This window comes from Pteropus vampyrus, unplaced genomic scaffold (genome assembly GCF_000151845.1).
Source record: "Pteropus vampyrus isolate Shadow unplaced genomic scaffold, Pvam_2.0 Scaffold2, whole genome shotgun sequence".
In the NCBI taxonomy this organism is placed as follows: domain Eukaryota; kingdom Metazoa; phylum Chordata; class Mammalia; order Chiroptera; family Pteropodidae; genus Pteropus; species Pteropus vampyrus.
Genome location: NW_011888783.1, coordinates 11,585,046 through 11,611,277, shown reverse-complemented (window position 1 = coordinate 11,611,277; position 26,232 = coordinate 11,585,046). Strand labels below are relative to the sequence as shown.

General features: G+C 35.2%; 1 protein-coding gene across 7 annotated transcripts in view; it reads right to left on the bottom strand.

Annotated features, from left to right (window-relative positions):
- ZNF385B (zinc finger protein 385B) overlaps positions 1-26,232 on the bottom strand; it is a 360,527-nt gene that overhangs the window by 243,440 nt on the left and 90,855 nt on the right. For 2 of the 7 annotated variants that reach the window (XM_011356700.2, XM_023529104.1), the window contains exon 1: positions 15,654-16,469. The exons of 3 other annotated variants lie outside the window; for them this stretch is intronic. In XM_011356700.2, the coding sequence (XP_011355002.1) occupies positions 15,654-15,678 (25 nt within the window). In that variant the 5' untranslated portion in view covers positions 15,679-16,469. Of the gene's footprint in view, positions 1-15,399; positions 15,608-15,653; positions 16,470-26,232 lie in introns of those variants that run through there. 2 more of the 7 variants (XM_023529070.1, XM_023529084.1) reach the window with 2 other exon arrangements.

Genomic DNA, 26,232 nt, shown 5'->3' with positions numbered 1-26,232 from the left:
GTACTGGCATAAAAACATACATTGATCAATGAAACAGAATAGAGAACACAGAAATAAATCCATGCTTATACGCTTATTTAATATATGACAAAGGAGCAAAAATATATAATGGGATAAAGAAAGTCTCTTCAATAAATGGTATTGGGAAAATTGAACAGATGTGCGCAAAAAATATGAAACTGGACCCCTTCTTAACTGTATACAAGAATAGACTCAAAATGGATTAAAGATTTAAATGTAAGACCCAAAACCATAAAACTTCTAGAAGAAAACATGGGCAGTAATCTCTCCAACACTGCTACTAGTAATTTCTTTTCAGATATATCTCCTCAGACAAGGGAAACAAAAGAAAATATAAACAAATGGGACTATATCAAACTATATGGGACTATATCAAAAAGTTTTTGCACAGCAAAGGAAACCATTGACAAAACAAAAAGACAACCAACTGAATGGGAGAAGATATTCATTTATGATATATTTGATAAGGAGTTAATGTCCAATATATATAAAGAACTCATACAACTCAACAACAACAACAACAAAACAAACAATCCTTTTAAACAATGGGCAAAAGACCGGAATAGATATTTCTCCAAAGAGGAAATACAGATGGCCAATAGATACATGAAAAGATGCTCAAGGTCACTAATCATCAGAGAAATGCAAATTAAAACCACAATGGGTAACCTGTCAGAATGGCTACCAACTATAAACCAAAGAACAAAAAGTGTTGGCGAGGACGTGGCGAAAAGGGAACCTTCATACACTGTTGGTGGGACTGAAAATTGGGACAGCCGCTATGGAAAACAGTCCAAAAAATTAAAAATAGACATTTTTCAAAAAATTAAAAATAGACATGCCTTCTGACCCAGCAATTGCACTTCTGGGTATTTATCCAAAGAAAACCAAAACAGTAATTTGTAAAGATCAATGCATTCCCATGTTCATGGCAGCATAATTTACAATAGCCAAGATATGAAAGCAACCTAAATGCCCATCAACAGACAATTGGATAAAGAAGTTATTGTTCATATACATAATGGAATATTACTCAGCTATAAAAAAAAAAAGAAATAAATCCTACCATTTGCAATGATATGGATGGACCTAGAGGTTACTATGCTCAGTGAAATAAGTCAGAGAGAGAAAGATAAATACCATATGATTTCACTTATATGAGGAATCTAAGGAATATAAAGAACAAAACTAATCAAAAAGAGACTCACAAATATAGAGGACAATCTAGTGATGGCCAGAGATGAGGGGTACTGGGGAGTTGGGAGGAAGGGGTGAAGAGTTAAAGAAGTACAAATTAGTAGCTGATGGTCATGGGGACGGAGAACACGGCATAGTGAATGTAGTCAGCAGTAATCTAATGACTAGATATAGAGCCAGAGGAGAGAGAGTAATCAGGGAGATCATTTCATAAACTATATAAATGTCTAACCAATGTACTGTATACTTGAAACTAAAAATAAAATTTTAAAAAATAGATCACAGATTCCTTGGAAGGTGATTTGAATACAGCAGAAGAAAGATAATTTATCAGGTTACCCTTCAATTTCTATGACTTTGTTATTTTTACAAGTTCAAAATACATTAAAATAGACTCTAACATGAATTGCCCTGCTCAAAATATCTATCAGTTATATCTTTCCAAAATGTAACACTCCAAAAAATATAAAATGTAGCTGATTTATTTTCTCATACACAGAACTTTCAGGTGGAGTTGTATTAGCCAAGCAATATTAGGATCCTTCATCATGAACTATCTTCTAATGTAACAGTTGGGAAAGGTCCTATATAATTGAGAAAATAATATCTGAAAAGTATATAATTGCTACAGTTATAAATAACGACTTCTAGCCATTTAAAGATTAACTGTGGGAAAGAGGAAGAATGCTCACCACCCAAAAATATTGATAATCTAAAGTAGACTATAATCATACAGTCTTTCTGCTTGGATAGATTTTTTTAAATTTTGGGAACAGAATTATATACAAAACAAGGATAAATTGAGAATTATATGATTAAAATATAACCAATGAACATGTCCAAATGAGAACTGTTTTGAACAACCACCATGGAAAAATACCATGTCATACCTAAATTCTACATATTTAAGCCATATGGAGCACACTGAAGCTACCATAAAGTGACTGAAAAGATTTATTTTGAATATTGAGGAAATCTTACTTGTGAGCAGATGCCGAGACTAGCATGGAGGCAAGCAGGTTTTCATTGGGTGACTAATCACATCAGTGGAGGCATTTTTGTAAAGTCTACTAAAAGGATATTTAGTAGTAAAATGCATGCAGATTGATGATAACAAACAATAAAAGCACTTACAGATATTTCTGAAAAGCATCACAATCATGATCCACGCGCTGAATCTTAAAACAGTGGGTAGTTGATCCTATTTTCAAAGAGCAACTGCCCTTTTGTCAGGTTTGACTGTTTTCAAAGATCAATGAGAAATTTTCTTGAATAAAATGCTCACGATTAAACTCTTGCAGCCTAACTATCCCAATAATAATCTCTCATTTAATCCTTCATGTTTTGAGAGTTGCTAAGTCTGGAGTAACTCAAAACACATGACAAATTTTCTTCTTTTTAAAACTACAAACTCAGTCAACCTTCAAAAATCTACGTGAAGGGTAAAATAGTGGCTATAATACTGACATGCTACCGGCTGCACCAAGCGGGCCACTTGGAAGCACAGACCTAATTTGAAATACTAAATCTACAGGAAGATGCTTTAAAACCGCTAATTAACTTACAAATCAAGTATTGCAATGCAGTTCATCTGTAATAGGTACAGCTTCTGTACTGATAAAAGAATTTAGGAGAAAAGTTATGCTTAATAAATACTATCAAATAAACACCTGAATGAATGAATGGATGGATGGATGGATGGATGAGTAGGAAAGGAATATATACACAGGAAGTTTAGCGTGAAATAATAGAAAAATTCTCGACAATGAACAGCATGTTCTAAGGCACTAAAAGTTACAAACAGTCTACTGCGACATTTTTTCTTTTTACTGTAAAAATGTAACTCAGGCCTTATCATGGAAATCACTAGTTAAAATGGATTAAATTCTTAGAAATATGCATTTAGTGGACAGAAATGCAAATATTTCTTCAAGCAAAATATGCGTACATTTTAGATCTGGCTAGTATTATTCCCATTTTGCACAAAAGAGATAGCTAAGGATAGAAACCTAGAAAAGTGTACAGCTGCTTTTATTTTCAAAATTACCATATTTTTAAGCATGTGTCAGGCTCTGTAGCATCCCTAACTTCATTTGATAATTACTCTTACCTAATGGGTACATTTTACAGATGCAAAAACTAAGTTTAGAGAGTTAGAGAACTTTCCCACACAGCTAATAAGAGTCTGGGCCAGGGTTTGGACCTGTGGATGACTCCTGTCAAACCACAAACTCTTTGTCACTATGCTCTATTATCTCACTCTTAATAGTTCTTTCACAATCAACTCATTTGCTTCTTTCAAAGACTCTCCATTACCTATACAGCAGAGCATAATCCCTTTAATCAGTGATTCTCAAAGGTGGCTTTAGAATAAACAGAAGAGCTTTTAAAATCACCCATACTAGTGATTGTAATTGATTGTAATTTGATCAGGGAAGAACCTGGCTATCAGTACTATTTTATAGTCCCCAACTAAAGCACAACCGGGACTTAGAAGGCTCCAGAGACTTGCACACTGTGCCCTCTATAACTAGCTTGCCTGCTTTGCAAAATGCTTTTTCCTGACATTTCTTCACAGCCACCTCACCCTGCAGACATACTACAAACAGACCTCCATTTGGCACTAATCTTTACACAAAGAAATAATACCTATCAAAGGAAAGGAACTTACTTATTTAGATTAGGATCTCTCACTCTTTCTTTCTTGTACAAATGTTCAGCCTTTATAGTTTCCGTATTATAATTCCTGTGCTGATTCATAGACGCTTCTTTGAACCTTATTAAAACTACCTACCATAGCAAGTTGGTAAGGCATCTTTCCCTGCTCTATTTCTGTTGTCATTTTTATGAGGCAGAGAAAGATGTAAATTCATAGAATATTAGCATTAGGTCAACAGAAATGGTGTCCAGTTAGCTCAGCCAATTAGAGCATGATACTAATGAGACTACTATCCTGGCTTTCCTGCCATCTAGTTGGCTCTGTGTAGATTCAAAGGCATAAATTTTACCCTTAATTATGGGTAGGCAATACATAAATATATATGATCAGCAATTGTGCAGCTGATCATAATAGAAAAGGGTATATATATATAGGGTATATGTCTGTGTGTGTGTGTGTGTGTGCGTGTGTGCGAGTATATAGGGTATATATATATATGGCTCTGTGAAAATCCAATAGTATCATCTTTAATTGCAAACAAGAGCATATTTTAAAAAGCATCACTACAGCCAATTTAGACCAGTTAGAAGACAGAAGGAAAATGTCTAGTTAATATCATCAATAGTCAGTTGATTATAATATTAATCAGGTCCTTCATGCCATATTTCTGCAAGTTGACATTGAATATAAGATAAAATCACTCCCACTTCAGCTCAGCTGGAATTCTGAGTTTATTAAACAAAAAAAAATGAGTTAAATTAACTTTCAAACTCAGCATTAAACCCTCAGAAGCAAGGGAATTCATGATAAAATGTCTATCATCTCCTCATGACTGTATTACAACCCCAAAGGTAAGATCACCAAGTATGAGTTTCTCAAACAGAGGACTCAATGTATGAGATTAAAAAACAAATTCACTGTACAACAGGGAAGCTCAGTGCTGTACAGGAAGTTGTCATGTTTATAGACTTAAGGTATGCCTTACTATTATTTTAACGTGGTTTTGGTCCTTCTTTCTTTTTCTTTTAATATGGTAGTGCAACTTGCACTGAGGTACTTTGGCATTTTTCTTTCACAAAGCTGAAGTCCCTGAAGGCCCTGGATTTTTACACAGACACTCAAAAATAAGACAAGTGAAAATATTTCTATGGGACACTCAAGTGACTGTGTGAATACTTGATCAAATTTCCAGCAAGTTCTGGGAAAAAAACACACACTATCTAGCACACTAAGGCTGGACACTGGGAATGGTTCTAGAGGGTCAATGTAACATCTGCTCGAGACTTGACCAAACAGCATATTTTTACCTGAATTTACAGAGAGCAGACTCTTGAGAGGACAAAGGGCAGTAGGACTAGATCATCATCCAATTACCTGGTGAAATGGCTTCTACTTTACATCTTTTCTCATCCATTAATTGTGTCTAGAAACAATGAGGTCATCATCTGGCAATCCTAAGAGCTTTTGCTGTGATAACTCTTGATCACATCGCATTACTTTCATTTTCCCTCCACTTTCATCTTTCATTTTGTTTTTAATATGAATATATTGATTATTCTCAAAAGTAAATCACATATATGTTTAATAATTCAAAACTACAAAAGTGCATAATAGTTCAATGTAAGTCTATTTCAAACAGTACAAAAGGGAACATAACTTTGAATTCAGTTCCCAATACTCTATAAAATTCATTCATCCCTTCTTTCTCTCTTTCTTCTTCCCCTTACCTCCTTCCCTCTCTCTCTCTGTATATACATGTACATACACACATAAGCACACACATATATATATCTTTTACACAAACAATATGTACTTTGTTCTGCATATTGCTTGTTTTACTTATATCTTTTATCTTATTCCATATTAGTTCCTATAGGTATACTTTGTTATTTTAAATTACTGCATAATATTGTCTTTGTTTTTAACATTCGTGACCCTCACCCCCAATTCATATATTGAACTCCTAATGCCCAATGTGATGGTATTAGGAGGTAAAACCTTTAGGAAATGCTTGGGTCATGGGGGTAGAACCATCATAAATATGATTCATGTTTTCATAAAAGAGACCCCACAGAGATCCTATGCTCCTTTTGTCATGTATGAGGATACAAGGAGAAGTCTGTGACCTGGAAGGGGCTCCTCACTCCACCATGTTGGCAACCTGATCTCAGATTTCCAGTCTTCAAAACTGCAAGAAATAAATTCCTGTTGTTTATAAGCTACTCAGTCTGTGGCATTTTGTCATAGCATCCCAAATTGGTTAAGAGAATATCAAAGAGCATGAATGAACCATTAATGTTATTATCACCCATTGCTGCGTACTTTTTTCTATATTTTTCTACCACAAATAATGTTACAATAAAATCCTGCATGTATTTGTATATAGACACATGCAAGAAAATATATTGTTCTATGTAGCATATACAAGCATATATATATATTGCCTAAATCTGGGGTAGTAAAATTGCTGGGTCAAAAGATGTGCATATTTTAAATTTTGATAGTTATTGCCACATTGCCCTACAAAAACATGAACCAATTTATACTCTGCCCACCAACATATGAGAGGGTCTCCAGGCCTACACACTCTCCAACTCATCATAAGGTCTGATCTTGCCCTCTGACAGGGAAGAAAAATAGTGTCTTACTGTAGTTTTAAATAAAGAATAAATATTTTTATAAGCAGCAATATCAAATAATTTATCGAGTTCTATACAAGTATCCATATACTCTGTATTCAACTGTCCAATAGTGTATTCAAGTGTCCTATCCTTTAGTCAATATTTTAAGTATATCATTTACTACATGTCAAGTATTGTGTTGAGAGTCATGTATTTAAAAGAATTAGACACAGTTCCTAGCCTCAAGGCAGTCAGATAGGAGAGAAAGGTAATTCAAAATAATACGCATGTGATAAGTACAGTAATTAAATATTTATACTATTGGATGTAGAAGTAATTAACTCTGGATAAACTTGTTCCTTAAATATATCTTGCTTATGTAACTTATTTTTACATTTCCTAAACAAATTCAAATGTGATAAGGAAAATATAACACATTGGTCAGCAAGAAGCATGATTGTGGCAATTATAACTAATAATTAAAAGTTCTGATCACATGAAAATTATTTTAACTGACTCATCATATATATAATCTATATTTATTACAATAAGAATATGCAGAATCATTTATAAAAACTATCTTGTTTGATACTTGTTTTGGAGCCTTACAACTTTATCTAAAAAATAAGTCATAGCATTTCTCCATGCATTTTGCAGATTTTTTAGCTCTTCTTTTGATTAACAGAATCAAAGCACAACCTTTAGTTCTCTGCCCTTCCCCCTCCCTCAACACATTGAACTGTTAAATTTTTAATATATAATGGTGATTCTTATTAACTATTTAACTTGTTACATTGTGTTTGTCCTAAAGTACGAGGTGTGTTAAGGGTAGTTAATTATATTACACAGAAAGCCCTTTAAGTGTTTAGATTCTATAAAATGTGATAATGTCAACATCATTGACTAGTATGACTACTACTTGAGATTTTATTATCATTCCAACCTTCTTTATAGCTTTCTTCCAATCAATGAAAAAACTCTAAAACTTTATCCCTGGAGTAAATTTCACTCACTGATCACACTCTTTTTTCACATCTTTCCTTAATGTCCAAACTTTGTCACATTGTTTGTAGTCTACTGGTAAGTACTCACTCAAATGTAAATATTCAAGCTGGGCTGCCCACAAAACTATTAAGAAGGAGCTGGTGTGATGTATGAAAGTTGGGGGTAGGGACGGGGAGCAAGAGGTTTAGGTTTGACTCTCAGCTCTTTTAGGCAAGACATTCACTTTTTGTGGAGGCTGATTTACTATCAGTATAATGAGCAAAAACTACTTTACTTCCTAGAGTTATGGTAAGAATCAAACAAAATAATAGATGCGAAAAAGATGAAGAGTTATAAGCAATAAAGTTCCCCAAACTCCTCTCAGAATCTCTCTTCCTTTCCCACCCATTCCCAATTCTCTGTGGCCTCCACCTACCCAAAGCTTCCTCCATTTGGAATTCCTATGCTTCCATCCCATATCTATCACCAATATTTACCTGCTCTGGGTTTTATCTCTCAGACTCTAATTTTAACTAGAAGGCAGCTATATGTAAGAAAGAATAATTTCTAAATAATAATGGACTACATTTATTAAGTACTTACTCACCACATGCCAAACCATAAAGTCATCATTGGCAACCTCACAGCTTTTACCATAACTTCTGATTATATAATTTCTCCCATTTCCCTCAACTTGTCATGCAAGGAACTTATACATTATTCTCACTCAATTTTTTCAACAAATCTATGCAGTAGAGTCTATTATTATTGCTTTACAGATAAGGAAACTGAGACTTGGAAAGTGAAATAATTTGCCCATGGTCATGCAACTAAGTTGTGGTAGAGCTGTGTTTTAAACCTCACAAAATGTCCTCCCTTAATCACTGTGTTCTGCTGCTTCTCCTAGATCCAGAACTAGTGTAATGAACAAATGATCCTGATATATTACCTTATTAATTTAACATGCTCATATAATTATAGAGTCTGAACTAAGAACACCATCTATTTTAACCATCCATCCAACCCTTATCCTCCTTTATCATACACCTAAGTTACATTCTGCCTTTTGCTTCGAAAACAATGAGGGATATGCACTATGTCCAAAAAAGGAATCCCTTCATATTCAAACAGCTCTACTGGGAAGTTCTTTATATCAAGTGAAAATCTTTCTTCTTGAACAGCCCGTCCACTAATCTTGATTTTACCAGGAAGCTTTACTGAACATCTATAATTCAAATGTTACAATATAATAATTCCCCTAATGATTTCTTCATATCGTACTCAGTGCACCTTTGCCATGGTGGTTATTCTCTAAAGAAAGTACCTAAAACTCTCTGCACTTCTCCCAAACTCCAGGCATGCTCTGACCAGCTGAGCAAACTTCATTGTTACAGATACTCTATTTCCTCTAATCCTATCTAAGATCCATTAAGATTGGTGGGTGGAGGGGCAATCATATCATGCTTTTGACTCATATATGAGTTTATAGTTCATCAATACTCCTGCATATTTTCTCTCTCTTCCATTTACTGTAGTTGAAACTGATCATGTTGGGGTTAGTCCATCTCTCTAAAACAGTGGTTCTAAATGGGGCTGCACACTGGAATCACCTTGAGAGCTTTGTAAATATTGATTCCTGGGTTACACACCCAGAGATTCTTATTTATTTGGTATGGGATGGGGCCTAGGTGTTAAGATTTATATTCATTGTGTTTCCTATGTATTTATTAGCTTAGCTTCATATCACCTACAAATTTAATGACCAGGTAATCAACATTCTCACCAAGTCACTGCAGAGTCCTGGGAGCCTTACTTTAAGATAACATTGACCAGATACACTTGGATATATAGTCAGTCAACCAGTTGTGGATCCACTAACTCACATTATCATTCAGTCCACAGTTTTCTATTTTGTTCACAAAATAATATCAACAAAGATTTTGTTAAATGTTTTACAGAGAGCTAGTCAAGGGCAGTGGTAAAAACTATAGATTCTGGACTGCCTAGGTTCAAATCCCAGCTGAGTTAGCTGAATGATTTGGGGCAAGTAATCTAACCTCTCTGTACTTATTTCCCTACTTGTAAAGTAGGCATAATAGACCTTACTTATAGGGTTGTTACACAAATTGCATACTTCAAGAGTTTATATACTTGAAGAGTCTGGCATGTATGTAGAGTGAAAGTATTAGTTATCACTACTGTTAATACTAAGCCCTATTATATACAATTTACTACTGCATTCACTCAATTAAAGGACGATGACAAAATTTACTGGTAGGGATCTGATACTAGTTAAGCCAGTTGTAGCTGAAGCAAGAAGTGTTAGAGATCATTTTTAAGCCACCCGTATTCTCTCCTCACCCCAATTAAAGCATGATTCACAATGCAGTACAGGATTTATAACTACTGTGCACACAGAGTGACATCCATTACTTGCACTAATATACCTAAAAGTGATTGTGCACCTAAATCACACAAAATCCAAAAGCTCCACTTAAGCAAGAGTTAACTAATTATCATGAATACAGTATTACCCATTGCGCAGTAATAAAAATACATGAAATGGAGAAAATTACCAGAAAAAGTCCCTGTTGATTCATCTCTGAATCTGCTTATTCCTGAATATTTTGACATTTCTTCAAAATTCAGGCTCCCTTTTCCAGTACCCCTCAAATAAAACTTGAGTAAAGAAACACCATTTTAACTTGCTGGAAGAAACAGAAGGTTATGAGATGTAAATTCGTTCCCTCCATCATCTTCTAAAAAACCAACACTGCCAAAGAGTGGATCAGAGAAAAAGAAATAGAACTGGAAATACCATAGATCTCCTAGTAAAATTCACACGCCATTCTGAAATGCCAGCAAAAGATGTTCAGCTAAATGCCCCAGGGGTGTTGCAGATGCCCTGGCTAGAATCAGAACACAGAAGTCTCCTCTCTCTGAAAGAACAGGAGTTTGCCATTTGCCATTAAAACATAGCTATTGAGCAATTATACGTTATAGGAAATTAAATGAAATAGAATCTCTCAAGTTACTAGCTACTTTAACTTACTCACCAGTGCCTTTTCTAAAAATTGCGCATACTTGCAAAGAAAAAAAAAATATTTTTGAAGATATTTAGTGATCAAAATTTAGATTATGGATTCACATTGGTATTTTACCATAACAAACAGACCACACAGCCAATAGGATTGATTTAAGTAGGAAGACATTGGAGCTGACAACGAGACTAAAATAAAGTGATACTTAAGATAAAGAGGAATCAGAACATAGTTTAGATATCAGAAAAGGCACCAGTATCATTTTAAACAATTAGAAGTAATTCATAACAGTAACATTTATGACTAGGCAAAGGCGAAAAACAGATTGATAAGGAGAGGCAAAAAAATAATATCTTTTGAGATCCAAAGTAATCATATTGAAATAGAGGTATACTGTTAATAGACATGAAAAAAACGAAAGTTAATTTGGATTTTGCCCATAGGACAATAGACATTGAGAAATGACCTAGATCAATGGGGGTACCATTTAGCTGAAAGAAGATTACTGAACAGTTCACTGGGCTGCTAGAGTTACTCCATTTCCAAAATTTGGGTTAATTGCTCTCACATTCGACTAATCGATTTGGGCTCAAAACTTTCTGATTTGACATGTCACATGACTGACGGAGAGAAAACTGAGGTGGCATTTTACAGGGGGTACAAAAAGGTTAGCTTAAAGAATATACTCCAAATCTGTCCTCTACATTATTCACTAAATAGCTGCAAAGTAGCCTAACACAAAAATTCTGTTACAGTATATGTAAGTTTGCTTCTATATTTTTTTTCTCATTTTGAGAAAAAAAATTATACACTGATGTCTAGTCGCTCCTGTTGAGGATATTTACAAAAATATAAGAGGGTGGAGGAAAATATTGGGAAGTGAGTAGAGAGAAGAAAGGTAATGTAGGAGGCTGAGTGAGCAAAGAGGGTTTTACAATATAGCCTTATGTAAGGTGAAGGAAGATGAATGAGCCTTTATTCCTTTATTCCCCTGTGAGGAGGTTGCCAGATGTGTGAGAGTGACATTCAGAGCCAGGATAGAATGTTGTGCTCTGTTCTGGTGACATTAAGATTGGAGTAACTCTGGGCTGGGAACAGTATTTTTGATAAACATCTTAGCATTTATACATGGGTATTATATCATATATTAATATGTTGTTTAAAATTTCAATAAAGACCTGCCTATAAATATTTTGATATATGAGGCACAAAGTAGGTACACAATAAATGTCTCTATTCTATTTTACTCAGCTATGGTGCACTGAATAATTAAATTAACTCATAGATTTTCTTCTAAGTCAAGTGTGCAAGTTACTCTGCCTATATGAGAAACCTAGGAAGTAGCGATCAAAAGTAAAAGTTCTAAAATCCAAATTCAAACTATGAACATTTGAATAAAGTCCAGATGGAGGGGTAAAGGGGGGCACTGAGGGAGGGACCTCTCATTAGGCATCTTATCTATAAAACAAAATTAGTTTATAAACATCTCAAATCTGTTGAGGGTTCACAATCCTGAAAATGTTCTAGTTGGCAAGCGATAACAATTGGAAATTAATTGTACAATTTTCAATATTTTTTACTTAAAATGTTACTGATAGCTATTATTTAATGTGCTGCCTTTTTTGTTTTACCTCAGTATTTACAGGAGGTTTTCCTATCCTTACTCAGTATTTCTGCTCCACCAATCTTATTTTTTAATACTATTTTAAGTTTCTCAAATGTAAACTTTATCATAGGAGTTTCCAGGCATAAACTCTAACAGTAGAAACTTACTGGATTGCTTTTACAGGAATGTGAAGCCTTCTTTTCAGTTTTGGTAGATTCAATTAGCTAGGTAATTACCAGACACTCACATTCTCATTTAGAAACTTCAGGTAGGATTCCCATACTAAATACAGGACACTCAGTCAAATTTGGATTTTAGTTTAACAATGAGTCATTTTTAGGACAGGTATGTCCCAAATATTGCATGAGACATACTTATACTAAAAATTATTCATCACCACAGCAACATATCTCAAAACAAAGTACAAACTATATAAATAGTTCATACTAATTACTGAACATATACTTTGGGAAAGCTCAATGAACTTGAAGAGTATCTTAATTTTTGCAATCATGTTTCTCAACTAAAGCAGGTTTACTACATCAGCTATATTTCATTACTAATCATTTTCAAATCTGCTAAAGGAAACTCAGGATTTTTATCTCTTGATATAAAAGTGAAAAGATGTAGGCAAATCATTGAGATTCATGAAGATCCCATATCCTCGTGATAACTTTCTAAATCCTACTCCTCGTGAAAGAGAAGTTAACTGTTAATACTTCAGGCAGATATACTAAATTATCCCTCACTTCCTTTAGTAAATTTTCTATGATCTATGTACTATGACAAGTTTCACTATTCTAAGAATATTCTGACATTATAAAACTTCTCTAAAGATTTCATTTATTAAACACATTACATCATCAGGAAATTCAAAGAGAAAAATCTCAATGCCCTTTTAACCTTCTAAATCTCAACCCACAAAACCAATTTGTTTCATGAGCTTTGGGGAAGTGAGAAATCTGATACACTTATTTGTAAGTCAAAATCTAAAACAAAATCCCCCTGACAATCTGATGATGACTTGTGACATAACATTCCCAAAAGAACAGAAGAAAAATAAGCTGTTTAAAATTATGCTTCATCTAAAAACAGAAAATCTTCTAATTATAATAGCACATATTATATCCCTACATTTTAATAAATAACATTTTATCTTGAATCCTAGATCACATGAAATCACTTAACCTAGGCAAAAATCCAAGGATTAACAAGAAAAAAAATCATAAAATCCAAGATTTAAGAAGTGTTTTCAGTTCTATTGTCAAAGCCATGTAAAAGAAAAAGTATAAAAGTACCATTTCAACATGTACTCTACTCCATACATATACACAGACACAGACACAGACACACACACACACACACACACACACACACACACATTACAACCACGCAAAGAATAAACACAAGAATACTTCATTAAATGTCATTGGTAGCTAATTTTGATCACCTCTATTTCAAAACACATTATGATCAACAAAACTTCAACAAGGTATATTTTTTGATGGAAAGAAAAAAGCTAAGGAAATCATTCTTACAAAATTTACAAATATACTTGATCTATTAACTCTGTGGAAACAAATAAAAACTATTTTTAATATTTTTATAATTTTAGTATTTGAGAGGTTTTACTTTTTAAGATGAGGCAGTTTTATAAAAGAAGACATTTTTCAACATTGTTAACGTATCTTGAAAGTGTTTAATTTTATTCCTTAACTAACCCTTCTCATAGCATGCATATGTATAATTATGAGTAACATACATTGACTAAAAAATATATAAAACTCTTGCATTATCTCTAATAATGCTCTAGGAAGTATATAGAAACAAGCAGATAAGTCTAATGCACAATATGGCCAGCACTAACAGAGCGGTTTTCTACAAATGCATTGCAAAAAGTTGAACACTTTCCATTTCAGAATAAAACTATTTTGATGTCACATGTCAAGTAAGGTCCAGAGTGGATAATGTTAGCAACTTTAAATTTGTAGATCGTGGATTAAACAACATAAAGAAAATTTGGAGAAATGATAATGCATTCAGAAAGTAGACTAGGTTGAAGGGAAGAGTCTCTTCTTGAGGGTCTAATTAGGTGCCCTCCCCACTCTGCTTTTTAAAAACTTATCTCATAGAGACACCTTAGCAGGAGCTATATCAGCTTTGACAGAACACCGAAATCCTGGCAGTGAACCATAAATTGACCATTACCATAAAAAGAGCTGCTAAATGAGAAACCATGTGCTCAGTATAAAACTAATTTCATGCTTTCAAAAGCACACAGTGGCTTCTAGCAAGATAGTGGCCCTGGGACTTGCTGAGACAGATTGGCGAACACAAATGGTTTGCTCCTGATGCGTCTGCTTAGCCAAGCTTTACATGTACTGGCAGTAAATGGGGTTCTCGAATCTTCTGTCAAACAAATACACACTTATCTATAACTTTAGAGCTAAATGCCATAAAGCAGCTGCCTCAAATAAATTTAGCAGGAAAAACACATACGCACACGCACACACACACATATACATACTCCATGTGTCATGTTAGCTTCCAATCAAATAAAAATAGATTTCTCTGCAGACCTAACATACTAAATAGACACTTAATAAGCATACTGCTATTTGAATACATCATAACTATCGCAGCCCTTTCTTCTTTAGAAACAGCTTCTCATCAGGCAGGAATAGAGTTTAGAAGAGCCTAAGCAATAGGACTGCATCCACTCAGAGACTAACTTTGAGGTTGCCCTTCTCTAGTTGGCTTTCAAATACTCTATACTTAATATAACATATCAGACCTTTCTGTGCATGACGATCTAGTAATTTAGCTTCCCAGGTAAGTACCAGTACTTTATTTACATTTAAATGATAAAATCTGCTACATTTAAAATGTCACATCTAATTAAAACATGCTTTATGAGGAAATGCTGCTAATTTTCTCCTTCTCTCATTCAGTATACCATCTCTAGAAATCAATTACTGTAGGCTGTCCAGTGCATGACAGGTCATAACTTTTAATTATAATAATGTCAAGCTTAGCAATACTCCACTATGTAATTCATTCCACTTACTTTCTTAGCTGTCTCATAAAAGTCACTTGTTTCCTATGTTTATTCACATCAAAGATTCTAGAAAGTACATTTAGTTCATAGCCTTTATTTTGTATACCTGAAGCACATAATAACTGCTAATTATCTACTTAATGTAATGACAGCAAATCACACAATATCACTGACTTGTTCTGAATGTTTAAAATGCAAAGAAAGTCACCTACTGGTAAGATGTCCTCGGCAAACAGCTAGCACAGAAAAAAAAAAAAAAAAAGAATGCTATCACAACCATTTAAGGAGTTACTTCCCAATAAAATTAAAGAATCATATATTTGCTCTTCATTGTTGCCGTTCGGATCTGTCAGCATGATATGATAAACACAATTGATAACTCCACAGGATTCAACACAGCACACGAAAGAATCTGTTACTGACACCCCAGATCCCAGCATCCAAGTTTTAGAATAAAAATGCTCACCTCTGCTAGGAAGTCCACTCCACATCCTGGCAGGGGTCTGACCAGCTTTGAGAGCTACCAAGTTGGATAAAGAAAACTTCCAGTATGTGACCAGTGTAACGCACAGCGCTACCAAGACTTGGCTCCAGCCCTGATAATCCGTGTGACAGTACCACACTATATCAGTGCAGCTCCAAACCTTCCCAGATGCTGGTTTATTGCACTGCTCACTGAAAATCCTTTACACGCTAGCAACATTTTAGAGAAGGACAAGCACACTCTGAGTCATTTGTAAAGAAAGCAGAGCAATTCCAATTCTATATCTCCACGCGTGCTGAAACCAGAAGCACTGTCAACCTACAAGTCTGAGGTAGATTTAAGCCGAGAAACAGGCAACCTAAGCCTTCATTATCAATGCATGAAATCAGCCACTGTGATCAAATTCAAGCAAACCACAAAAAAAGGATATGATTAAGAAAGGCTCCACAGATTTAGTACCAAACCTTGTGGAATGAAGACTCATCTATTGAAATTGTGTAAATGTTAAAAATAGCTCTGGCTTTTCAACAATGAGCCAGATACAAAGAAGAAATCAGTAGTCTATATTATAAGGACTTATCATAAAAGCTACAAAAAATACAAAAATAGCTATAGGTTCCTGGGATTTTTCTATAGACAAATGAAATCACTAGAGGCTATTACAGTTATAACACACACAAAAAAAGTCTATATGTCTATATATTTGACACAGATATCCATTAAAGAGCAAGTTTAAATATCCTTTAACCCCTGTGTGCCTGTCTCTAAAGTAAAATAATAATGATAGTAAAAATGTGCAGGGCTATGCTAACAGCAGGGCAAAATACATTAATTTTACTCTAAGACAAATTTTTAAAGAGATATTTAAATGTATTCTATGTAACAAGAAAATAAGCATTCAAGGTAGAGAATATTTGAAACACAATAGTCTTTGACTGCTTATTATTTTTTTAAAACTCTATAGCTAAATCCATACATTCTTACCCCAGCCACTCCAAATTTATATCTTTACCTTTCATCATCCTTCCTCTTTCGTTACTATAAGATGCAAGAGCCAGTTGACAAAGTACTTAAAAGGAACAAGGTAGCTATACCCCAGAAAGTAGCAGCAATGATTTGAGATCATTGATATAGAGATTTGAAGTGTGCATGCAAAGTACAAAGCAAAAAGGACATAAAATATTTATCAAAAATCGCAAAAATTACTGGAAGGAATTCCTAGTAGACAGCATTGATAAAGCACACATTTAAGGTTCTATTCAGATTTTTTTAAAATGGGTTTTAGGTCCTTATTGAATCTCTAAAGCAGAGCAAATCAGGATCCAATAAAGGCAATTTCTGATTTTAGGATCTTCTGTAATGACTTATGTTCAGTTCTGGCAATAATGCTAGTTCTTAGGTACCACATTTAGTAGTGTCTACAACCCAAAACATCTGTGTAAAAATAAGCAATATGCCAAAACATACATTTACATAACAGCATTTTGGAGCAATGTTAAAAATGGCACACCCATGGGTATCCTCATTATGTTCCAATGTGTAGAGTTGACCCCTTACAAGCCACTAGTTAGACACCCTTCCTTGAAGACAGTTTTAGACATACATGAATGGACACACACACATGTGAGTGTGTATGTACATGTACCTACATTATAGCAAAATGCACTTATCCTATCCTTTGTAGCTCCTTTTTCTGTCTGAATTTGTTTTGTGTCTCATGATGCCCCTAGGACAACACTGAAATGTACTATGAGAAATGATATTGGGCATCCTGTCAGCAATTGCTTAGTGTTCTCTCATTCTCTCTCTCTCTCTCTCTCTCTCTCTCTGATTTTTCTTGTGTTAGAAAATACTCCATGAAAGATTGTGTGCCTAAAATTCTTTTCATTATTATCATACATGCAGCTCCTTAGTAATAAAAGTTTAAAATGAAATCATAATATTTGATGATAGGTCCTTAATCTGTTATCTAAAACCCTTAGTGCCAGATGCATTTCAGAATTAAAATGCTTTCAGATTTTAGAAAGAGAATACTCTGCATATACCATGAATTACATAATGACTCCAGTCGAGTCTGGAGTGATACTCTATAATCAGACACATTAACATTTCTGTAGCAAAACATGTGCATATTCATACTAGATAGGATAAAGGTGATCATCAGCCTCACATCATGTTAGGTCAGGTTTTGCTATCAATATGAATTAGAAAACCATATTTTCATAGCTTCTTGAATTTCAAGAATTGTAGAAAAGAGATTGTAGACCTGTAGAAATGGTTACCTAAACTGTTATATGGTTAAGGACTGGGAAATAGTACCTAAGCAAATGTTCTCTTGCTTGGGCAAGAAATTTGGAAATTAGCATTACTTTAACAGGATGGGCAAAAAAAATATGCAAGAAGGTGCTATTAAGACTGAGACACAAAGCAGAGCTGAGATGTGGTTATAATGCAAAATGACAAAACTAGGGCATAGGAATGGAAGGCAAGAAAAAGCCATTCTGAATTACTATGTCAAAAAAATAACAAAACAAAAAGATACTATCAACCACTCACTGATTACCTAATTTATACTCAGGAATGTGAAAGTTACTTGACGTAAATATTTCTTTTAGCAACCTACTTTATAATTTTCAAAAGGAAAACTTCGAAGGAAAGATATATTTTCAAAATGAACCATAAAACATTGGGTAATATTACCCTCTTCTCTTTGTACCCAAAAGCAAAATGTTCATGTTAAACAACCCATGTGAAAATGTCAGAAACAAAAAATAATCTTCACTTTATGAAGTAAAGGGCCTTATTTTATTTTTGTATGGTACGTACTATTTGGTGTAGGAGTGCTTAGAAATCATTTGTAGGAAAAAATGTAGTGATTTTTTTTTACCATCAATATTCAAATGGTTAAACTTTAAAATCCATGAAAAAAATATATTCCTAAGAAATATGAATATGCATTGTACTTATTTGGAGTTTTCCTATGAATATAATTCTCAAATAAATAATTTTTAATAATAAGTACATTAATAAACTTTTAATATAGCATTGACACTGGACTTAAGACTTTGGGCCTATATCATTCACCAGCTTCTAAGACAGGGGTTCTCAACTCCCAGGCCATGGACCAGTAACAGTCCATGGCCTATTAGGAACCCGGTTGAACAGCAGGAAGTGAGCGGCAGGCGACCTAAGCTTCATCCATATTTGCAGTGGCTCCCCAGCGTTAGCATCACTGCCTCAGCTCCACCTCAGAATGTCAGGCATTAGATTCTCATAGGAGCACTGGTCCCTGGTGCCAAAAAGGCTGAGGCCCGCTGCTCTAGAGATCTTGATCAAAGGGCACAAAGTTGTAGTTATGCAGGATGAATGAGACTAGCAATCTACTATACAATGTGATGACTACAGTTAATAACACCATAATGAATACTGTAAATTTGCTGAGAGAGTAGATTTCAGGTGCTTTCACCATATACAAAAAGGTAATTATATCAGGAGATGAATATATTGATTGGTTTGACTGTAGTAATCATTTCACTATGTAAATGTATACCAAATCATCATGTTGTGCACCTTAAATATATGCAATTGTTATTTTTATATAATAAAAATATTTTTAAAATAGAAAAAAACTATAGGTATCCCTACAAAAAAGAACATTGCTTGAGTGCCTTAAGTATATACAATTGTTAATTGTATATAATAAAATTATAAAATTAAAAAATCTATAAGTATCCCCCCCAGAAAAAACATTGCTTGAGTGCCTTTGGGGCTTAAACTTGCAGTGGGGAGGAGTTCTAGAGGCGTTTATTAGAACACTGGTCTCCTATTCACTATACAAAGTATAGCAGAATGTGTACTTCTAATCTTAGTATCTAGAATATGATCGCAAAGTTATTTTCTATGTGAAGAAAAAAAACTGCATTTATTCATTTTAGAAAGTACAGCATAATTTGGGGAATTCTTTCCCTAGCAACCAAAATAATGCCCTGGTTTTTTGATGGAATTATTGCAACTTCTAAAAGTAACTGATTATCTAGAGTGGGTAACTCCCAAGGATCAAAATCAGCATTGCCTTATACCTTTTACATCATGTCTACATAAGAAAAAAATTAACTTCCAGCATCTGTAGGCCAAGATCTCTGGATTGCAAAGCAGACTCACCAGAGGGTAGGCTCTTAAAATGAAATGGGTCAACATGACATAAATGTCATCACATTTGGCCCATAAAAAAATACAATAACCAGACCATCCAGTTCCTCCAAACTTCTCATGTAATTAGGAGAAAAGCAAACACATTTCACACCCTGCCTAAGAACCAGCACCAGAAAACCATAAGTGCCAAGGATCAACACCAACCCCATAGTCAGCTGTAACATTCAACAGGGATGCCTAACTTGGATGGATGCCCAACAGTCTCCTTGACTTCGATGCTGCTAAGGTATTGACAATAGAACATTTTTATGAAGAAAGTAGGTCAGTCATGGTGATAACACATTTACCCCAAAGTGAAAAAAAAAAAAAACCCACTAATTTTAAATTTCTATTGAGCCAGCTATCAAAAGCCTTTTTCTCTGGATTCATTTAAAATAAGTAATACACACACACATAAATACACACACACACACACATACACACACACACACACACACAATGGATTACACTTCTAAGACACCAAGATTTTAGGTGGGCCCTTGATGATTCAAGCCACCCAAACACTTACCATAACTGTCTAAGATTCACTTTCCACTTTGAAAGATGTCAGTACCTGGTTTTTAAACCAAAACAATATAAAATATCTATCTCTTAATAAATATAATATGTGAAAAAGTTCATAGTCCAAAGCATTCTTAAAGTAAAAGACTATCAATCCACTAAAAATGGGCCATTCATTTTAATTCTTTTTCTCAAAGTTCCATTCAAACTCCTTTATATATCAATTCCTTAGAGTTCCGTACTTATATAATTGACATTTTTAAACCACTTGTACAGAAAAAATATAGAGCTGTTCTATAATGACTTTTTCAGGTCTACCTTACGTATAGTTCTAGATTTCTGACACCATCCAAAATGGCTGGAGATCTATCTCAAAGCATTTGGGAGGTTGGAGTTATAACTTGAGGCTTCATCCTATTTCCAAAATGCTTTACTCTCATTCGTAAGGAGCCTCAATTTTGATAAACCCTATAATATAAATCTCAATTAAATTTACCTAGGGAGTACAGATGTGGAATACTAACTTTATTCTTGCTTGAAAGAATAAAATTCAGATTTGGGAAAATACTTTGAAATCAACAGTTATCAATCCTAGGTAAGACAAAGAGTCAGAAAAGTATATCAATACTCCTTCCACTGTGTTATCACTGGGTCTGAATTATTCCAAGTTAGAGACAATTCCTGGACTCTCTCTTAAGGAGCTGAGATTTATACCAAGGAAATCAAATACCTTCTTTTCAAGGATCCAATCTGGTATATTTTGACCAAGATCTTTTTTCCTTATAAGTCTGTCCTTTCATGAGAAACTACAGGAAGTCAGATGGGCTCTACCTAAAAAAATGAGCTATGTAATAATTATTTCATGAAAAGATTTTTATAAACTTATAATTGAGGAGTCTAGGGAAATAAACGCATTGTAAATAATTTAACCCACCTGCTTCCACATTAAAATGTTTTATTTACTAGTGCACTTACTAGTAGAAACTCATTGATACTTTATTAATGGTTCGTTATCGTTTCACCGTGATACTTATATTTGCAAAAGATTTTTTGGTTAAATGATAAATGGTAAACTGACTCATCAAAAATGAAGAAAAAGCAAGCATTTGAAGCCATATGTTTCTACTGCAAAAGTAAAAGACATTATCATATTGATGAATGCTAGTCCTATCTCTGCATCTATCACACAAACCAGTTTGCTTTGTTAAACATTTATGTTCATATATAATATCTTTTAAAATGAACTACAATTTTTCCAGACAGAGGGTAATATTAGATATTTAAGTAATACTTTTCATTCCTGAAATCTGGAGAAAAATCTCCCCTATCCCTTTTTCTCTCTCTTTCTCACCACAGACACACACAACACACACAACACACACAACACACACACCCTGATATCTCTTCTATAGATTCTACCTAATGCATAGAAGATGATCATAAAAAGTCTGCCAAATGAGCATGCTCGTGCCCACACACGCATGTCACACACATCCTCACCTCTTTGTACTTTTCTGCTTTTCATACTCATTAATAAATTCCAGCAAAACGTACGATTAGGAATGAGGAAACTCTTACTTTCAATATACTTGTGGCACCATCTTGTGGTGATTCTATAGGGTTACAGTTTCAAGTTTAAGTTCTAAGGTTCAAAATGTCTGAGAAAATTCTTTTAAGGATAAGTTTTATATTTTAAATATATATATGAGATGGAGTAGGAGAAATTTGGCCTACGCATTAGAGGCCCATATACATATTTTAATGGTTATAATACCTATCACAGGGCCCTGACTCTATAAGCTGTTTCTTTAATGTTAAATAGAAATAAAAGTAAGAGATCATTAGAAGGGAGGGGGTAAAAAAACAGCTCAGGATCCTGGAGGATCCTGAAAACATTAAAGAGAAACACAGAATATAGCAACAGAGAAAAAACACTCCATACAACACTACAAACGACAACTTATCTTCCAATCTTGTTCTCCATTTCCCTTCCAAACCACTACTTCTACTTCCTGCTGCAAAATCCCCTGGTTTTATCATCCTTACCTTCTCCCCGCACCCTCAAAGTGTCTTCAACTTAAAATCTACTCAAACTCAGTTCAAAATTCCTAAGGCCAAATAAAAGATGCCACTTCTCACATGCAGAGGCAGACTCTGTTTTCTACCACTGGAATTTGGACTGGTCTTGTGACTAGCTCTGACCCTAAAAATGCAGTAGCTGCAGCTTCTGCTCTTGCTGTCTTGCAATGATCTGTGCAATGAAGCCTAGTCTAAGTAATTCGAAGAGAAGAATTGACTGGTGAATGTGATTCAGCCTACAGTCAGCACCAGTTGCCAGATGTATGTGTGAGGCCTTCTTAGGCCATCCAACCTACAGCTGTGTAAGTGACCTCCAGTGAGTCCAGGATAAGACAAACTATAGAAATTATCCCTGAAAGTATAGTCTTAAGTCCAGGATAAGAATCACCTAGCTGATACCAGCCTCAATCTCTGACCTACAGAATCATACTTAAAATAAAGTACTATTTTTAAAAAATTCTAGTATCTCCTACCTACTTTCCCAACTTCTCTTTATTTCATTTCCAGTTCTCTCACTCAGTTTCAGCCATATCTCAGCTTTTTAGACATACCAAGCTTTTTCTCAAGTTAAGATTTTAAACATTCTCTTTACTCTCTTTGAATCACATTTCTCTCTCTATTTGCTTGACTAACTCCTGTTTAGTCTTAAAAGCTTAGGCATAAATGTGATTAGAAATTCTTTTGGAATTAATTGAAAGTGAGAAAGAAAATGGGCATTTTTAGTTAATATGCATCTGAGAAAAACAAACATTAGATAATAAGGAAATAGTCATGAATTCTTCTCATTTTTACTTTGCGAAAAATATGTTTTAAAAGTTATGAGAGGTAATGAGAGATAATGTAGAGTGAAAGACAGATCTTAGACTTTGAATCTTTGTGTAGCCTTAGGAAAGGTTTCCAAATCTCTTTAATTCTCAGTTTTCTAATTTATAATGTGAGGAAAATTATGCCTATCTTGCTGGGTTCTGAGGACTGAAGTCATTATTTTCATCTTTTCACAATAACCTCTACATCCAGTGCACCTCAAATCAAGTACAGATGTGTCTCTCTAACCACAATTCAGCAGACTCTGGGCCTGATGTTTCATAGTTTAGTATTATTTGTGCCACACTAGTGAGTACCAAGGGGAAGTTCAGGGGTTACCCCCTTAGAGAGAATACCTTCCCATTCTGAGGAAATATGTATACAAAAAGCCTCAAAATACAAGCAATCATCTCCACCATAATCCTTGTGGTAACCTGATTCTCCAGGACAGACACAAATGTTCTTTGAAGACGCAAGGAGAATAAAATGTAAAGTTAACATTTATTACACTGTCTGGTGATTTACCTGCTTATGATTGGAAGGGGAATGGTATCAGAGTATTATGTATCACTAACTGAATGTGGGGAAAGCCTCTGAACAAAAGCCAGCCTTACCGCATAAACAGACTACATCCAGAGAGACAACTTACATCCTCTTGCTTCTGGTTCAACTTCCACATCAGGTGCACTGTCTGAGCAATAGGCAATTTATGCTCAACCTAACTTATATCTGTAGATGGAGGGCGGTAACACCATGGTCAAGAATAATGCCACAGAGTGCCACAGAGTTAATCTTATTCCAAATCCAGCTGACACCTAACCTCTTTAATCCTCATCCACGTTGTATGTAATAATAACAGTACCTTTTTTATAAGTCTGTTATGAGGATTCAAATGAGGTAACCTCCTTAGCACAATACCTGGCACAAGGTAAGACCCCATTCATCCACTTAACCACAGCCTTTCGGTCTGCCTTCACTGTTTTTATGATACTGTAGAAGGTGCAAAGTTGCTTATAAAGCTCCCAGTTAAGGGTGAGGGTTGGTTAATGGGGTTGGGGTGGGGGTGGGGAGCTTATGTCACTCTATTTCCATAACATCAACCCTCTCTTTCCATGAGTCAGTGGATTCCCCAGGAGAAAATGAGGAACACAGAAGGCCACCTTTCTCTTTTCTGACCATGTCCCAATTACAGATTTATTTAAGGTAAGAAGCTCCTTTTCTCAAGATAAATCCTCCTCAATGGGTTAGATTGGTGTTCTCAAAGTGTGATTTTGAACCAGGAGCTTCTTCAACCAGGAACTTGTTAGAAATGCAAGTTCTCAGGTTCTGCCCCAGGCTGACTGAATCAGACACTCTGGGTTTGGAGCCCAGTTATCTCTATTTTAACACACCTTTCAGGTGATTCTGAAGTACTCTAAAATTTGAGAACCACTGAGTTAGATTATCAATCATTCACACACCAATTGCTTTAAATTTCTTAAATTCAGATCCACCTCAGATAATAAGAATTGTGAATGGAATAGAAATAAAAAATGGGTCTCAGCCTTTGATAGCAGAGGGCAGGGTGAGGGTCACTAGCCACCATACACAGAGGATAAATGTGGTGAATTTTATCTGGACTTGGGAAGCTGTACGTGGCTCATGGAAAATAACTTCTGTACAGTCATGTGGTATCCTGGGAACACAACACCTAAGCTAGGATATCAGGGTGTGATGGGGAGGCTCCAGGTTGACATAAATCAGAGTGGGATACAAAGGGAACTTAGGAGAGCTCTGAATTTCAGCAGCTGTCCCTTATTTTTTTCCATGTGTGTTTCGGCAGCTGTGTTTTTTCTGATGCCTCTCTTCCCACAAGACAAAAAAGATTCCTTCCTGTTCCAGCCAAAAAAAAAAAAAAAACCTCTTTAAAGATAAATCTACTAATGATACATTCCTTTGTCTCATACAAACCCACCCCACATGGCAAACAGAAACTTATTCTCAGGCAGTTTGGAGTACCTCTCTCCTGGGAGTTGCTCTAGATTTGGAGTCAGGTGCTGAGGGGCTTACTGTGTGCCAAGGCCCACATAGGAAGGTTTGTGGCCTGGTTGTCATTTATGCACATAGGCATCTGCTGATTTTTATTACTGTCTGGTGTTTGGTTATTGGCTCATGCCAGTACTGTGGGGTGTTCCCTTGTTCCCAGCCATGAGGGCTTTTTAGGAAGGCTTGCATTATACTCATGGTTATGTGGGAAACAATTTCTTGCCACTGCTCCAATCTAGGCTGTAGGAAAAACAGCTTTCCTGCTCTCCTCAGACACCCCTCTGTGGTTTCCGGTTTCACCCCGCAGCCATGTGCTCACTAAGCCCACCAGAAATCAGGACACTGCCTCGGGTCACCTGCCCACCCTTGCTAGGGGGTAAGAAACACTGTGTCTTACTGCCTTTGTGGACTCTTTGAGGGATGGAAGCATGCAACTACTTGTCTAAATCCAAGATTCTTCTGTGGTTTCTGTTATTTCCACCCACTCCGTAGGACTGGATGGGGAAAGGAGCAGGGATCCTTCACATGCAGACTAAGTTATCTAAGTTCTCTTTGCTTCCCCTCTGACTCTCCCTTCTAAAGCCCAGAGTATTCTTACAATGTTTGGCCAGGAATAGGGCTGGGAAAGAGATTTTACTGCTATTCATCAATAATCTCTCTCTCAGGAAAAAAATTACATCAGTATATTGATACATACACACACACACACACACACACACACACTCCCTCTACCCTCCCCCCCTAAAAGAATGGTTTTAGGTGCACTCTAAGAATCCATCTGTTCTTCCAAAAGCTAAGGTCTAAAAGGCTCTGTAAACTCCCAACCCTGCCAACAACAACACTATAAGACTGGCAGAGAGGAGGGGAACTTATCTCTGAAATTAACAGTTCTTGAGAAGGTTATCTCTACTACCATATCCTTTCTTCTTTGGGGAGGAGA